The following is a 15,299-nucleotide window of genomic DNA, read 5'->3' on the forward strand; positions in this document are numbered from 1 at the left end:
CCAAGGGGAGTCCCTGTTCCATGTTTATATAAATTGTCCAGGTTTGCAGCTCCCTTTTTAGTTATTTGAAGGGGCTGCTCCTCAATCTTTGGTCGCGCTTCAGCTCCAAGTTTCTAATCTTTGGTTACCTGGTGTGGGAGTGGGGACAGGGAATCGGGATGTGATGAGGGCGCCCCCTCATCAGCCTGCCCCTAAGCCTGGCTAAGGGGGCCATTAACAAGTCCAAGAAGTGGGTGGACAATGGTGTCATCCACAACCTGACTGTCTGCCCCTCTGCCACGGCTCCATTCACAGCTGGGTGCCTTAGGGAAGGAGTGAGCCTGCCGCAACCAGTCGGTGCCATGGGGGCTCGGGGGTGCACCATTACCCCTTGGGAATGATATTTTGGTTTAGTCAGTAAAACTTCCAATTGACATTTTGTTTTAGTTACAGCACCAGGGGCTGTCACCACCCCCCTCCCCTTTAACCTTTTTAGTTCATGGATCTGCGTTTACTCAAAGACTAGAAATACTGTGGGTAATGGGCAGTTCAGGGAGTGGCAGATTAATGTGGAACCATAGACCATAAAGGCAACATAAGACAAGGAGGAATAACACTGGGGAAGGAAGTTTTAACCTTTTTTGTTTGATTCATTACTACACAGAATTACAGCATTTTCTCTCTCCCATTTTAAAAAGTCGCTTTATGCAAATGACTCATTTAAATGCTCTGGCTTGATTGACAGAGGAACTAACCAAACAAGCACCGACACCACCCAGGCTCATTGGTGTTCAGGTACGGAGTTCAGGCGAGGTTAGGGAAGAGGATCAAACAAGTCTGAGGCAGGCAGACGGACGGGAGGAATCAAAGAGAGTGTAAGAGTGGTTGTCGAGACCAGAGGGGTGAAAAAAAAAGTGTGAAAATGGCTTATGTGAAGACAGTTACAGCCGGTGAAATCTTTGATTATCAGGATAATTCCACTCTGGCTCTACCGCCACCCGAGAGGCTGAGCACCTTGGCTCGAGTGGACAGTGAGAAGAGAGTGAGCAGCCAAGTGCGGTTAATGATGCAGAATAAGAGAAATCAGCAGAGTTTGATTAAAAAAGGTAGGGACCCACTCTCTCTCTCCCCCCCCCCCCCCCCCCACTCCGATACAAGTACAAGTTTTACTTTCTGCAGAAATATCATTAAGGAACAAGTCAAAATTATTGCCTTTTTCCCCAATCTTACGTTTGCAATTATTATGCTGTAGAGATTTGAGCACCGCTACAAAACTTTATTGATGCTGCGTTAATTTAAATTAATCTGAACGAATTACTATTTTAATAGGATACATAATGTGTTTAACAACATTGGGATTTCGCTTTGTCTTGAAATGGTATTTTCCTCTGCTGGTTTGGAGTAGATGTGCTTTGTTTTGGATTTTACAAAGGCATGTTTTGAATGATCATTACAGTTTACTACTGATATATATTTCATGTTTGCATTTTGTCTCGATCAAACGTTGGCATATTGAGAATTGTACTGTTGGTGGGAGGTTTCTTGAGCTGTCTCATGAGGCATGATTTATTTCAGTTGAACTCTTAAGTTACAATGACAGGCACTTGTAATTTTAATTTTTTTACAAAATCTTGCTTATGTAAATATAATGTAATATTGCTGGTGATGCATATAATTTATAGGACAGGATGGATTTGTTATGTCCCTTTTTGCACAATTACCTCAATTTTGCCAAAACTGCCCAGTGCAATTATTATACCACCCGGGATCACATCTAATACTTTATTCTACAGTTCTGATGTAACATAGAATACTGAAAGACCTGGATCGAGTACACATGGGGAGATGTTTCAATTAGTAGGTGAAAACTAGGATCTGAGGGCACAGCCTCAGAGTCCAGGGATGACCCTTTAGAACTGAGATTATAAGGAATTTCTTCAGCCAGTGGGTGGTGAATCTATGGAATTAATTACCACAGAAGCATATGGAGGCATCAAAGGTATTTAAGACAGAGACAGGTTCATGATTTGTAAGAGGATCAAAGGTTACGGGGAAAAGCAAAAGAAATGGGGTTGAGAAACTTATCAGCCATGGTTGAATGGCGCAGCATTTGGGCCAAATGGTCTAATTCTGTCCTATATCTTTTGGTCCCATGGGACATACTGCTAGAACTGACTGTTGTGATTGTTGTAATTTATTTTGGGCAAGATGCAAAATGCCAGTTTGAATATTTTGTTATTGCTTTATAATTTTTTTTCTCTCTCTGCTTCTGTCTGATTAGAAGTATCAAACGGACAGTGGAACATGAACCAAAGAGACATTCTTGATGTTGGAAATTCATTTCGAAACATATCCATGAAGAATCAAGGAACCCAGAGACGCAAGGTAATTTAAAAAGACTTTTCTTCGATCTACAACTGGCAGCATATTTGCTTTCGTAATCTGCAAAAAGGTCTTATAAAATCAGATTAATATTGTGTTACAATCCATTTAACAGATTATAAAAGTGTCTGTCAGATTGCTGCCCATGTCTGTTTTCAGATAAGTAGATTCCATAATATAAAGGCTATCTAATTTCCAGCAATGTTGCAAAGATCTTACTGATTCATTAATTTTGAAAGAATGGCAGTAAAACAGTTATTCTTGGAAATATATTTATATTTTCATTTGCACTGTGGAGCAAAATTCTGTACCATTTTACACAATTTGACACAATTTACATAATTTAGTTCTGATGTTCAGGTGAATTTCCCTTTAACAATACAAATTATGCAAGTGTTAATTGAAATGATTTAATTCAAGTTGCTACTTAAGCTGAAATAATAGTTATGATGTAACCAATTCTAAATTTTGGTTTATGCAACACTGTTGGGAACAATGCAACACTGTTGGGAACAATTTTAATTACTGTTGCTGTTAGGCGAAGACAGCAGCCAGTTTGTACAAAGTTTCAACTCTTCAAACAAACTTGAGATGAATGAAAGCCAAACTGTGATGTTGCTTTTGCTGATTGTGGGAGGAATATTGGCCAGTATGGAGATACCTAGCACTGATTCCAGCATTCACCAGGGAACAAACAGTTGGAAGATTGGTTTATTTATTTTTTAACAAAGGTGAAAATGTTGACAGTGCTGCAGCAGTCTTCCAGAGTTGAACTGATGTGCCAACTGCTAAGAACACAATTGATGGTAAATGCCACATTGTTCAAATCCCAGAAGGGAAACTTGAAACAACTACCCTCAGTTGCACTTGCAATTTGAATAGTATGAGGAGAGATGTGAAATCTAGTTGCAAAAGTCCCTGACTCTTTGTAATGATCTTAATAAAGTAACTGTCAATTGAGAAATAGAAGAAAAATACAAGATAAAATAGAAGTATTGTACACTTAACTAAGTCAATGTTGTTGCATGGTTTCAGCATTTTAATCCGTTTTAAGCAATCTTAACCATGTTCAGAGCTAACTCTCCCCAATTCATTCCAACAACATGTTATAGGGTGTTTATAGATTTTAAGATCTATAAATATCCAGTAACTGTTACCTCACATGGCATTTATGTTTCTTGGGTTTGTTTATAAGGTACACCAGCAGTTTGCTTTCAAATCAGGCTTCCTTCTCTCTCGTATTGCTTGCTAGGAGGTAAACAGCTATTCCTGCTGTTGGTTGAGATCATAAAAAAACAACTCTCTGCACAGGTTTCGGTGTCTCCTTTTAAAAAAACCATTAATTTAAATTTCTCCCTTATCTGACCTAATTTCTTTTGAATTGTTCTCTCCCAGACTTAATTATCTCCATTTCTGTGTTTTAGCTATACATCTCCCCTATGACACATTTCCTCCACAGTTTCCATCTCTTCCTTTTGAAGTCTTAACAACCTATTCAAATCCACTCACTTTCTGCACCCATTCTTCCTAATATTGCCTTAGGTAAGCGTCTATTTGCGGTGTTGCTAAACTCATTAACATATCAAACGTGCTAGTTCCATTCACACAATCGGCCTTAATTATTTTACTCGCATATTCCCACAGTTCAGAATATATTCAATTTCCGGCTTGATAGTTTCATGACACTGTATCAAAATTGCAATTATTGTATTCAAGTACAATGCTTTCACGATGCAAATCAAAAAAATGGAACAGTATCCCTTGAATAAAAACTATCCTTTCTTCAGTCTTGAATAACTCTTTCTTTTTAAACTATCCTGTTTGAAGTTGGTGATCAGTGGTGGTATGAGTATTATCACTGTTCACTTCAATTAGTCATGCTGTGAAACAAATAATTATAATTTGCAATTAAATAGACCACCAACGTGTAAATGTAAAAGAATATTTAATTCTTTTTACAAATACTTGATAGCTCTGCTTGCAAATTTATAATAATCTATGGCTCTGATTTGCTGGCATTTCTTTTTCCCAGTAAGAAGTTTAACAACACCAGGTTAAAGTCCAACAGGTTTATTTGGTAGCAAAAGCCACACAAGCTTTCGGAGCTCTTAGCCCCTTCTTCAGGTGAGTGGGAATTCTGTTCACAAACAGAGCTTATAAAAACACAGACTCAAATTACATGAATAATGGTTGGAATGCGAATACTTACAACTAATCAAGTCTTGATTAGTTGTAAGTATTCGCATTCCAACCATTATTCATGTAATTTGAGTCTGTGTCTTTATAAGCTCTGTTTGTGAACAGAATTCCCACTCACCTGAAGAAGGGGCTAAGAGCTCCGAAAGCTTGTGTGGCTTTTGCTACCAAATAAACCTGTTGGACTTAAACCTGGTGTTGTTAAACTTCTTACTGTGTTTACCCCAGTCCAACGCCGGCATCTCCACATTTCTTTTTCCACCATATGAAGCTGATTACCTTTGGGTGGCACGGTGGCACAGTAGTTAGCGCTGCTGCCTCACAGCGCCATGGACCTAGGTTCAATTCCCGGCTTGGGTCATTGTCTGTGTGGAGTTTGTACATTCTCCCCATGTCTGTGTGGGTTTCCTCTGTGTATTGGGAAATCTTCAAGTCAGGATGGCAACTATACAGAAAGGATGGGTTACACCTTAACTGGAAGGGAGCAAATATCCTGGCTGGGAGTTTTGCTAGAGTGTTTCGGAAGGATTTAAACTAGTGTGGCAGGGGGCTGGGGAACAAAACAGGAGGTCAGTAAATACTGAGGCTGGGGTTGAGCTGGGGGCCAGGGCAAGGCTAGCTAAGAAGAGGAGCACTCTGGAGGAGGAGGACCTGACTGGGTCTGGAGTGCATCTGCTTCAATGCGAGGAGTGTAACGGGTAAAACAGACGAACTTAGGGCCTTAATGCTTATGCGGAATTTGGATGTGGTTGCGGTGACGGAAACTTGGTTAAAAGAAGGACAGGACTGGCAGCTGAATATTCCGGGGTATAAGTGTTTTAGGCGAGACAGAGGAGGGGCTAAAAAAGGTGGGGGAGTAGCGATATTAGTTAAGGAGCATATTACCGCGGTGCAGAGGGTAGATAACTTAGAGGGGTCATGTACTGAGTCGCTGTGGGTGGAACTCAGAAACAGGAAGGGTGCAGTCACTATGCTGGGGGTGTACTACAGACCACCCAACAGCCCACGGGAAGTGGAGGAAAGGATATGTCAGGAGATTCTGGATAGGTGCAGAAAACATAGGGTTGTTGTAGTGGGGGACTTTAATTTCCCTGGCACAGACTGGAAAGTGCTTAGAGCTGGGGGTCCGGACGGGGAGGAATTTGTAAAATGCGTACTGGAAGGTTCTTTGGAACAGTATGTAGATAGCCCGACTAGAGAGGGGGCTATACTGGACCTAGTTCTGGGAAATGAGCCCGGTCAGGTCGTCAAAGTTTCGGTAGGGGAACATGTGGCAAATAGTGACCACAACTCTGTTAACTTTAGGATAGTAATGGACAAGGATGAGTGCTGTCCTACGGGCAGGGTGCTAAATTGGGGGAAGGCTGACTATAGCCGGATTAGGCAGGAATTGGTGGATGTTGATTGGGAGAGGATGTTCGAGGGTAAGTCTGCGTCTGGCATGTGGGAGTCTTTTAAGGAACTATTGATAAGGCTGCAGGATAGGCATGTGCCTGTAAAAAGGAAAGGTAGGATTCGAGAGCCGTGGATAACCAGGGAAATTGAGGATCTGATTAAAATGAAAAGGGAGGCGTACGTTAAGTCCAGGCAACAGAAAACAGATGGAGCTCTGGAAGAATACAGAGAGAGTAGGAAAGAACTCAAACAGGGAGTTAGAAGGGCAAAAAGAGGTCACGAGATGTTCTTGGCAGGCAGGATTAAGGAGAATCCTAAGGCATTCTATTCATACGTTAGGAACAAAAGAGTTGTCAGGGAGAAAATCGGACCTCTCAGGGACAAAGGTGGGGAATTATGCTTAGAACCCAAGGGAATAGGGGAGACCCTAAATGAATACTTTGCATCGGTATTCACGAAGGAGAGGGGCGTGTTAACCGGGAGTGTCTCGGAGGGAGGTGTTGACCCGTTAGAGAAAATCTCCATTACAAGAGAGGAAGTGTTAGGTTTTTTAGGGAACATTAAAACTGACAAAGCCCCAGGGCCTGATGGCATCTATCCTCGACTGCTCAGGGAGACGAGAGATGAAATTGCTGGGCCTCTGACGGAAATCTTTGTCGCTTCTTTGGACACGGGTGAGGTCCCTGAGGATTGGAGGATAGCGAATGTGGTCCCGTTGTTTAAGAAGGGTAGCAGGGATAACCCAGGAAATTATAGGCCGGTGAGCTTGACGTCCGTGGTAGGGAAGTTGTTGGAGAGGATTCTTAGAGACAGGATGTATGTGCATTTAGAACGAAACAATCTCATTAGTGACAGACAGCATGGTTTTGTAAGAGGGAGGTCGTGCCTTACAAATTTGGTGGAGTTTTTTGAGGAAGTGACAAAAACGGTTGATGAAGGAAGGGCCGTGGATGTCGTCTATATGGATTTCAGTAAGGCATTTGACAAAGTCCCACATGGCAGGTTGGTTAAGAAGGTTAAGGCTCATGGGATACAAGGAGAAGTGGCTAGATGGGTGGAGAACTGGCTTGGCCATAGGAGACAGAGGGTAGTGGTCGAAGGGTCTTTTTCCGGCTGGAGGTCTGTGACCAGTGGTGTTCCGCAGGGCTCTGTACTGGGACCTCTGCTATTTGTGATATATATAAATGATTTGGAAGAAGGTGTAACTGGTGTAATCAGCAAGTTTGCGGATGACACGAAGATGGCTGGAATTGCGGATAGCGAAGAGCATTGTCGGGCAATACAGCAGGATATAGATAGGCTGGAAAATTGGGCGGAGAGGTGGCAGATGGAGTTTAATCCGGATAAATGCGAAGTGATGCATTTTGGAAGAAATAATGTAGGGAGGAGTTATACAATAAATGGCAGAGTCATCAGGAGTATAGAAACACAGAGGGACCTAGGTGTGCAAGTCCACAAATCCTTGAAGGTGGCAACACAGGTGGAGAAGGTGGTGAAGAAGGCATATGGTATGCTTGCCTTTATAGGACGGGGTATAGAGTATAAAAGCTGGAGTCTGATGATGCAGCTGTATAGAACGCTGGTTAGGCCACATTTGGAGTACTGCGTCCAGTTCTGGTCACCGCACTACCAGAAGGACGTGGAGGCATTGGAGAGAGTGCAGAGAAGGTTTACCAGGATGTTGCCTGGTATGGAGGGTCTTAGCTATGAGGAGAGATTGGGTAGACTGGGGTTTTTCTCCTTGGAAAGACGGAGAATGAGGGGCGATCTAATAGAGGTATACAAGATTATGAAGGGTATAGATAGGGTGAACAGTGGGAAGCTTTTTCCCAGGTCGGAGGTGACGATCACGAGGGGTCACGGGCTCAAGCTGAGAGGGGCGAAGTATAACTCAGACATCAGAGGGACGTTTTTTACACAGAGGGTGGTGGGGGCCTGGAATGCGCTGCCAAGTAGGGTGGTGGAGGCAGGCACGCTGACATCGTTTAAGACTTACCTGGATAGTCACATGAGCAGCCTGGGAATGGAGGGATACAAACGATTGGTCTAGTTGGACCAAGGAGCGGCACAGGCTTGGAGGGCCGAAGGGCCTGTTTCCTGTGCTGTACTGTTCTTTGTTCTTTGTACTCCGGTTTCCTCCCACAGTCCAAAAATGTGCAGGTTAGGTGGATTGGCCATGCTGAATTGTCCCTTAGTGTCAGGGGGATTAGTAGGGTAAATCTGTAGGGTTCTGGGGATAGGGACTGGGTAGGATTGTAGTCAGTGCAGACTTGATGGGCCAAATGGCGGCCTCCTGCACTGTATGGATACTATGATACTTAGTTCAGTGTCACCTTAACCTGAGCTGTGTGCCATTTCCACGGTGACACAGTGGTTAGCACTGCTGCCGCACAGTAAGAAGTTTAACAACACCAGGTTAAAGTCCAACAGGTTTATTTGGTAGCAAAAGCCACACAAGCTTTCGAGGCTCTGAGCCCCTTCTTCAGGTGCACAGTGCCAGGGACCTGGGTTCAATTCTGCCCTTGGATGATTGTCTGTGTGGAGTGTGCACATTCTCCCCATGTCTGCACTGGTTTCCTCCTGGTGTTCCAGTTTCCTCCCACAGTCCAAAGATTTCTATTAATAAATTCACATCTTGCACTGAAAACTACACTACACGTTTCGTAATCCATAGTTATCACAAATTAATAACCATTACACAACATGTGTAAACATTTCTGATTTGCCATCTTTAATAAACTATGACTTGGATTGATCATTTCAATAATAATACCCTGACAAACACGTGCTACATTCTTGTATTTGGAAATCGAATATCAGTGCTGCAATGTATATATTTTATTTGCCAAATTTTGGCTGCTATGATTTTATGACTGAAGGAGAAAGCATATTAAAGGATTTTAGGGTGGCACAGTGGTTAGCACTGCTGCCTCTCAGCGCCAGGGACCCAGGTTTGATTCCTAGCCTAGGTCACTGGCTGTGCGGGGTCTGCACATTCTACCTGTATCTGTGTGGGTATCCTCCCACAGTCCGAAAGATGCGTTGATTAGGTGCATTGGCCATGCTAAATTCTCCCTCAATATACCCAAACAGGTGCCAGAGTGTGGCGATTCGGGAATTTTCACAGTAACTTCATTGCAGTCTTAATGTAAGCCTACTGTGACACCAATGAATAAAGTTAAAACTATAATTAAAAATTCATACCATGGTCTTGGGTGAAAAGTAAATGAAGGGTGGTAGTCTTCTGTCTAAAGGACAGGAGGACAAGATAGCTATTCATTGTTGTCAATTAATTTTAGTTTTTGATAGTAAATTATCCAGAATCACTGATTCAGGCATAGTAAATTAAACTTGGTCATTATAAGTTTAAGATGGGTACCTGCAGCAAAAGGGTAGCAGCTTTAAGTGTTCAACAACTAACAAATTATTTTCCATGTTTAGAAATGGTGTTTTAGTTACTGTAACTTATATTTAAGATCTTTACTGAACCGAAACCTGTGCAGAGAGTTGTTTTTTTATGATCTCAACCAACAGCAGGAATAGCTGTTTACCTCCCAGCAAGCAATACGAGAGAGAAGGAAGCCTGATTTGAAAGCAAACTGCTGGTGTACCTTATAAACAAACCCAAGAAACATAAATGCCATGTGAGGTAACAGTTACTGGATATTTATAGATCTTAAAATCTATAAACACCCTATAACATGTTGTTGGAATGAATTGGGGAGAGTTAGCTCTGAACATGGTTAAGATTGCTTAAAACGGATTAAAATGCTGAAACCATGCAACAACATTGACTTAGTTAAGTGTACAATTTATTCTGATTTTTGTGTCATTCACAAAATTTAAAGCTATTCGAATAAAAAGTTCTGCATGGATCTCCCGTCTGAAATATGACCTGGACACGTTGCATAAATTTCTATTTCATAATCACAGGATCCAATATTTGAAACGTTATTTTACCTCAAAATTTGAAAAATACCTCCAAGGTCAAGGAAAAGCTTTATTATTTTTTAACACAGTGGTTAACACCTGAGTTCAATTCCCGGCTTGGGTCACAGTCTGTGCGGAGTCTGGACATTCTCCCCGTGTTTGCGTGGGCTTTCTCCCACATCTGAAAGTTATGCAGTTTAGGTGCATTGGCCACGCTAAATTCTCCCCCCGTGTACCCGAACAGATGCTGGAATAGAATCATAGAATCCTACAGTACAGAAGATGGCCATTCAGCCCATCAAGTCTGCACCAACCATAATCCCACCCATATCCCCATACATTTACCCTAGCTAGTCTGCCTGACACTAAGGGGCAATTTAGCATGGCCAATCAACCTAACCCACACATCTTTGGACTGTGGGAGGAAACCTATGCAGACACGGAGAGAATGTGCAAACTCCACATAGACAGTGACCCAAGCCAGGACTTGAACCCGGGTCCCTGGCCCTGTGAGGCAGCAGTGCTAACCACTGTGCCACAGTGACACCAGTGTGGTAACTAGGGGATTTTCACAACTTCATTGCAGTGTTAATGTAAGCCTACTTGTGACACTAATAAATAAACTTCAACTTAATCCAGCATTGAGTAGAAATTATTTAATCAGCACCATTAGAAAATTCTGTCTTTGATTACACTGATGCCATTGACCAAACTAGTCATTTCTTGTTCGAAGAAAATAGCTAGATTAGTCCTCTGTAACTATCCATATTCCTTCTGTCTTCCGTACTTTTCCTGGATTATGTTCTTACAGTTTTACCACTGTTGAAAACACCTTTTAAAATATGAGAATATAAAATAATTTTAGTAGCAATAGAGGGTTGGGCGGCACGGTAGCACAGTGGTTAGCACTGCTGCTTCACAGCTCCAGGGATCTGGGTTCGAATCCTGGCTCGGGTCGCTGTCTGTGTGGAGTTTGCACAATCTCCCTGTGTCTGCGTGGGTTTCCTCCGGGTGCTCAGGTTTCCTCTCTCAGTCCAAAGATGTGCGGGCTAGGTTGATTGGCCATTCTAAATTGCCCCTTAGTGTCCTGGGATGCATAAGTTAGAGGGGTTAGTGGGTAAAATATGCAGGGATATGTGGATAGGGCCTGGGTGGGATTGTGGTCGGTGCACACTCGATAGGCCGAATGGCCTCTTTCTGCACTGTAGGATTCTATGATTCTAATCTTAAGTAGCTTTAGCCTAGTTTGCCATGTGGGTTTTATTTCTGGCATGAGCTTTATACATTGAAAATTGTAGTTTGGTAATATCCAATTGCTAGACACTAAGGGAGGTGTTTACTTTATCTATTCTGTTTCATATAGCTGGTCAGATCCCAGTTTTAAAATTCAATTATGACAAAAATAGTAGAGACTCCTGGTCAGCCATGCTTGATGTGGAGTGGCGCCCCTCAATAAGTCTCTGGCAACAGCCTAGTGATTTTTTTCCGGGGGAAAAATCTAACTAGCTATGGAACCAGATGAAAATCTGTCTTGTGCACCATTAGATGCGGGAAGAGATACAAACAGGAAATGACTATGTTCAGTAAAGTTTTGTAAGTGATGACTTAAATACAGGTTACTCATGCAAAAATCTGAACATACTTTTTCTCATACCATTTGAGAGGAGTCTACACAGACTCTGTCGACCTCATGGACCTGGAAAAACCCACACAATGAAAGCCACAGAAAGCTTCCAAGATTTGTCAAATAGTAGAATTGAGTGCATTTGTTCCTACTTCACATTTCTTTGCTTATTTTGTTTTCAAAAAGAGACAAGATACGTGTTTAAAACTTGAATTGCAAAATGTCTTAAAGTGAACTGAGTTCCAAACTTAGGGTGGGATTTTCTGCTTCCCCCCCGTGGAGGCGACTTGCCATTGGCTACCTGCCGATGCTGGTGGCATGATAGGGAGTGGGATAGCTTGATCTTGGTTTCAGATAAAGCTCAGCACAACATCGTGGGCCGAAGGGCCTGTTCTGTGCTGTACTGTTCTATGTTCTATGTTCTATATAGTTCAAATTAACTCGAACCATGCATCTAGAATTAACCCTTCATTTACTAGGAACTGATGCAAAATATTTATTACTCATGAAGTATAAAATAAATAGAAGTATGAAAAGGTTTGTATCCTACAGTGTGGTGATTTTTAAAAATGTGAGCATCTAGTACATAATTTGTAATCAAATCTGCCACAGTGAAATTGAAAAACTATGTTTTGATTATTTGTCTACTGTACAATATCATTAATTGTGATATTTTCACACATGAAGCATACATTGATTTTCATGTTTCTGACTGACACAAAGTATGCCACATTACATGGTGTAGTTAACTATTGCACCATGACAGTCATTTGTCACCGTGCAAGTTCACAAATAGCAACAAAATGCATGGCTAGTTGATTGGAAGATTGGCTGGGATAGCACAATTCTTTGATTAGTGTCTTGGCAGTGTGTATCGTGGGCTCTTTGACTGTGAATGATCACAACTATGTCTGATCCTTTTCACATCCATGTACATACACCTCCAGTAGGAGTTACTGACGTGCATGTCCCTTCAGCAGGAGTTGCTGAATATAAACGAGATATATGTGGGATTCTCCGGCCGCGCTCACCTGAAAACCGGAGATTCCCGCCCGACTTCAATGGACCTTTACATGGTCCGCCCCCGCACGCTAGTATTCCAGTGGCGGGCAGGATGGGGGAATTCCGGCCTATATCTCTGGTCTCTTTAACAGAGAGAGAAAATTGAAGTATCCAGTGATACCCCACCAGTGATGAGCTAATTCAAGGTGGATCAATTTCTCTGTCTGAAAGGAGATATTCTGGGTTTCTGTCAATGGAAAAAGCACTGACACCGTAAGTTTCCTGGTTAGAGAAGTAAAACTCCCCTTGAGTGCATTGTGACTCTCTGCCATACTATACTTATTAATTGCAGCTTTTTGCTAAGATCAGCTTTCAAGACTTTGAGCTTAATGGAATCTGACAATATTCAATGACGACAAGTCTGACTTTTTGAGTATTGCTCTCTGCACGATTGGCAGCCATGCCTTTAGCTGCCAATGCCCTAAACTCTGGAATTGCCCTTTTCTCTCCTTTTCTACCTCTCTCTCCTCATTTAAGAATACAGCTCTCTGACCATGCTTTTCGACACCTGCCTGTCTGAGTGGCTTGGGGTATTATAGATGGTAGAGCAGTTGTTGTTGACAGCTAAGTACTGTCCAACCAGAAATATCAACTCGGCCAACACTTTCCAGACAATAGCTACTCCTGACTCACATGACCTTAAATATATCCTTTTAATGTAATCTTGCATTCAGAGAAACATTTGCAAGAGCATATATAAATAATTGACTTCATATTATTGAATTAATATTTCATTTCCCTTAATAAAAATCACATGAAGGAATGAGAGCAGAAGAAACATGAACAGGCTTGCTTGCTTTTGATTATATACTGACAGGCTTTGAACTTTTCGTCTGCCACTTACACTTTTGAGCTGATTGAAAATATAATGAAAGCAGTTTTGCTACTCATGTTTGTCTTTAGAGCTTTGGCACATTCGCACACCAACAGGATTTTTTAAAAAAAGTGTTTCTTTTCAACTATCCCACACCTATTCTCCACCCAGTTTTTGGGTGTAACGTTTTCTTAACAGTGGAAGCCTGATCACATTCTTAAGAAACCCGTTTTGCAACAAGACGTCTGAATACAATTGCTGCTCGGTTGTAGCTTCAAATTGTAAACTTCTACCCTCACTTGAAGGTGAGAGGGGAGAGATACAAAAGTGGCCAGAGGGGCAATTTTTTCACACACGGTGGGGAGTGTCTGGAACTAGCTGCCAGAGGTAGTAGTAGAGGCGGGTACAATTTTATCTTTTAAAAAGCCTTTAGATAGTTACATGAGTACGATGGGTATAGAGGGATATGGGCCAAATGCGGGCAATTGGGATTAGCTTAGGGGTTTAAAAGAAAATAAGGGCGGCATGGACAAGTTGGGTTGAAGGGCCTGTTTCCATGCTGTAATCCTCTGACTCTATGAAGGAAAAAGGGAGTTTGAAGCCTGCCAGAATATTCTTCCGTGGAATCGGCAAATATGTGGTAATCAGCAAGGAGCCAGGCCACTTGACCCATCAAGTCTGCATCGATTCTTTCAAAGAACATTCCAGTTTGTCCCATTTTCCCCATGTTTCTGCACCTTTTTCTCCAAATGTTTATCCTAGTACCTTAGCTGAAGGAAACTTCGAGAATTTATTTGCAGGTCCTTCAATTGGCCACCAAAAATTTGAATGATTGTTGGCAATTTTCCGTGAAGAATTTTCCACCCAATTTCTACAAAGTTCTAGAGGAGGAATTCCTGGTGGTGATGCCCAAGGAAGTTGTTCCAAATCAACTTGATCAAAGTCACAACAGAAAATACAGTCCATTTCACCAGCAGTGGAGGAGTGTTTTGTTTCACTATTTGACTGCAGGTCACAATCCCATCCATGCACTTTCTGGAAGGATCGCAGTTTAGTGATCATAGAATTCCTACAGTGCAGAAGGAAGCCATTCAGCTCATAGAGTTAACACCCAGGCCCACCCCCGCCCTGTTCCCGTAACCCCCACACATTTATCCCACAAATCCTCCTAATCTACACCTTGGGGAAACTAAGGGGCAATTTAGCGCAACCAATCCACCTAACCTGCATATCTTTGGACTGTGGGAGGAAACCGGAGAACCCGGAGGAAACCCACACAGACACAGAAAGAATGTGCAAACTCCACACGGACAGTCACCCTAGGCTGGAATCAAACCCAGGACCCTAGCACTGTAAGGCAGCAGTGCTAACCACTGTGCCACTATGCTGCCCTAAAATGTTAGCCACCAACTCGGGCAAGAATTGAAATTGCAACTCCTGATTTACAAGACTAATGTTCTTAATCACTGAGCTACAGAGCCAATCAAAATTCTGGTGATGAAAAAATGAGTATAATTGTACATCAGCTGTAGCTCTGTGGTAGCATTTTTGTGTCCGAGTCAGAAGGTTGTGGCTTTGACACCTGAGTGCATAAGTTAGTCTAGCGCTTCCATACAGTTCTAAGGGTGTGCTACATGTTTTTTCATGAGATATGAACTGATCTCTCATTTGGCTCTCCAATGGATGCAAAAGATCCAACGGCACCATTTAAGGAAGATGTGCAAAGTTCTTCCGACATGACAACAGTGGCTACGCTTCATTGGCTGTACTGTGTTTTGGGATGCCCCGAGTCAAGTTAATGATCTGTTCAAAATTTTGTTTCATGGGCCATTTTCTTAACAAAACAACTTGCTCACTCCCTCAGCAGGCTGTTGGAATAAGGCATCCAGGCAGGGTAGTAGTGTGGGGGCAAAGGGG

The 15,299-nt window shown here is 42.3% G+C and overlaps 1 protein-coding gene across 1 annotated transcript in view; it reads left to right on the plus strand.

The window, feature by feature from the left end:
• Positions 1-795: 795 nt before the first annotated feature.
• Positions 796-15,299, plus strand: part of pkp1a (plakophilin 1a) — a 58,722-nt gene continuing 44,218 nt past the window's right edge. Inside the window, exons 1-2 of the mRNA XM_078242327.1 lie at positions 796-1,085; positions 2,261-2,364. Of these exons, the coding sequence (XP_078098453.1) occupies positions 902-1,085; positions 2,261-2,364 (288 nt within the window). The 5' untranslated portion in view covers positions 796-901. The remainder of the gene's footprint in view (positions 1,086-2,260; positions 2,365-15,299) is intronic.

Source organism: Mustelus asterias, chromosome 25 (genome assembly GCF_964213995.1).
Source record: "Mustelus asterias chromosome 25, sMusAst1.hap1.1, whole genome shotgun sequence".
Classification (NCBI taxonomy): Eukaryota; Metazoa; Chordata; class Chondrichthyes; order Carcharhiniformes; family Triakidae; genus Mustelus; species Mustelus asterias.